The sequence below is a fragment of the Dipodomys ordii genome, unplaced genomic scaffold (assembly GCF_000151885.1).
Source record: "Dipodomys ordii isolate 6190 unplaced genomic scaffold, Dord_2.0 Scaffold128, whole genome shotgun sequence".
Classification (NCBI taxonomy): Eukaryota; Metazoa; Chordata; class Mammalia; order Rodentia; family Heteromyidae; genus Dipodomys; species Dipodomys ordii.
Genome location: NW_012267344.1, coordinates 2,543,764 through 2,545,641, shown reverse-complemented (window position 1 = coordinate 2,545,641; position 1,878 = coordinate 2,543,764). Strand labels below are relative to the sequence as shown.

At 56.8% G+C, this 1,878-nt stretch overlaps 1 protein-coding gene across 1 annotated transcript in view; it reads right to left on the bottom strand.

Annotated features, from left to right (window-relative positions):
- Window positions 1-356: 356 nt before the first annotated feature.
- Window positions 357-1,878, bottom strand: part of Plcd1 (phospholipase C, delta 1) — a 13,187-nt gene continuing 11,665 nt past the window's right edge. The window contains exons 7-9 of the mRNA XM_013030258.1: window positions 1,653-1,828; window positions 1,450-1,566; window positions 357-592 (exon numbers count right to left, since the gene is read on the bottom strand). Of these exons, the coding sequence (XP_012885712.1) occupies window positions 357-592; window positions 1,450-1,566; window positions 1,653-1,828 (529 nt within the window). The remainder of the gene's footprint in view (window positions 593-1,449; window positions 1,567-1,652; window positions 1,829-1,878) is intronic.

Sequence of the window (1,878 nt, the reverse complement as noted above, 5' to 3'; positions counted from 1 at the left end):
GGGCCTGGGCGCTGTCCCTCAGCTCTTCAGCTCAAGGCGAGCGCTCTACCACTTGAGCTACAGCACCACTTCCGGTTTTCTGGTGGTTTATTGGAAATAGGAGTCTCACGGTCTCTCCTGCGCGGGCTGGCTTTGAACCTCGATCCTCAGATCTCATCCTCCTGAGTAGCTAGGATTACAGGCATGAGTCACCAGCGCCCCGCTCCATGAGACTCTTATGTCCAATAAACTATTAGAAAACCAGAGGTAGTGCTGTGGCTCAAGTGGTAGAGCGCTGGTCTTGAGCTGAAGAGCTGAGGGACAGCGCCCAGGCCCTGAGTTCAAGTCCCATGACCAACAGAAAATAATAATCATAATCATAAAGTAGGAAGGAAAGATCCAGGGGGCACCTGTCCCTCGGAATCTAGCCATACCCTGATGTTCAGCCGCTTCGGGGCCCACCAAGGCCCCTGAGTCAGGGCGCGGGAGTTGAAGGTGGTGCTGGGGTCCCGCAGGAAAGCAGGCTTCAGCACATACCCGCAGGCCCCGTTGTCCTGGAAACGGCCCTGGTAGACATCCATCTCTGGCCCAGGCGTCTGGAAGTTCAGGGCCACTGGAAGCAAGACAGGAGAGTCACAGGCTGAGGGTAGGCTGGGCTGGACCCTGGGTCTCAGGGTATACTGAGGCAGGATTCTGTGTGATTGTATCTGCCACCCTCCCGACCCACCACACTAACCATGCACTCCATTTCTTTCTGCTGATTACATAGGGCTTCAGACTGAGGGCCTGGGTGCTGTCTTGGAATTTGTTTCATTTTGCTTCGTTTTACTCGAGGCTGGCACTCAACTATTTGAGCCACACCTCCACTTCCAGCTTTTGGCTGGTTCGCCGGAGATAAGAAATGTCACAGAAGCCGGGTGCCAGTGGTGGCTCACGCCTGTCAACCCAGCTCCTCAGGAGGCTGAGAGCTGAGGATCGCCGTTTGAAGCCAGCCCCAGGCAGGAACGTCCGTGAGACTCTCCTCTCCAATGAACCACTCAGAAAAAAAGCCAGAAGTGGCGCTGTGGCTCAAATGGTAGAGCACCAGCTTGAGTTTAAAAAAAAAATAATAAAGCTCAGGAACAGCGCCCAGGCCCTAAGTCCAATCCCCAGGACCAGCAAAGAAAAAAACCCACAAAACATGGATTCGTCTGCCTGGGCTGGCTTCGACCCACCAACTCCTCCTGAGCAGCTGAGACGATGGGTATTTGCTACAGCACCTGACCTACCCCTGAACTACATACTCCATCTCCAAGACCAGGCAGGTCGGGAAATAAAAATTCTGTAGCTCAAGGCAGCCCCCCACTACCCTTCCAGACCCCTTACCCTCCCACCCACCCCTGGGCCCCACCCCACCCACACACCCCTCCTCCCCTCCCCCCATCCACACCCCACATCTATCCAGCACTCCCCTCCACCCACACTCCATACCTATCTGGCACCCCCCGTTCCACATCTCCACCGGGCTGTAGTTGGAGGAATCCGTCCTCCAGCCGGCAGGGTAGATTCTGCTCAGGTGGTCCACATTGTGGCGGACGAAGCCATTGCCTAGAGAGCGGGATAGGGGGTGAGGGCAGGGTCAGCACGCAGGCCCAGATGGACGGACAGACACAGCAGATGGAGAGGAGACTCACCTGACTCCTGGAGCAAGCGCAGGGCGCGGTTCTCCGAGAAGGAGGCCATCTCATAAAACGCCTGCCCATTGGTCCCGGGGTTGGCAAAGCCCGAAAAATGGACACTCTTGCAGTAGATGACCATGTCAGAAAGTTCTGGAGCCAGCCTGACCTTGTCTTCCTGGAGACCATGGGGAAGCCAGGTGAGAGCGAGCAGGGGAGGGTATGGCGGGGGGGGGGGGGGGGG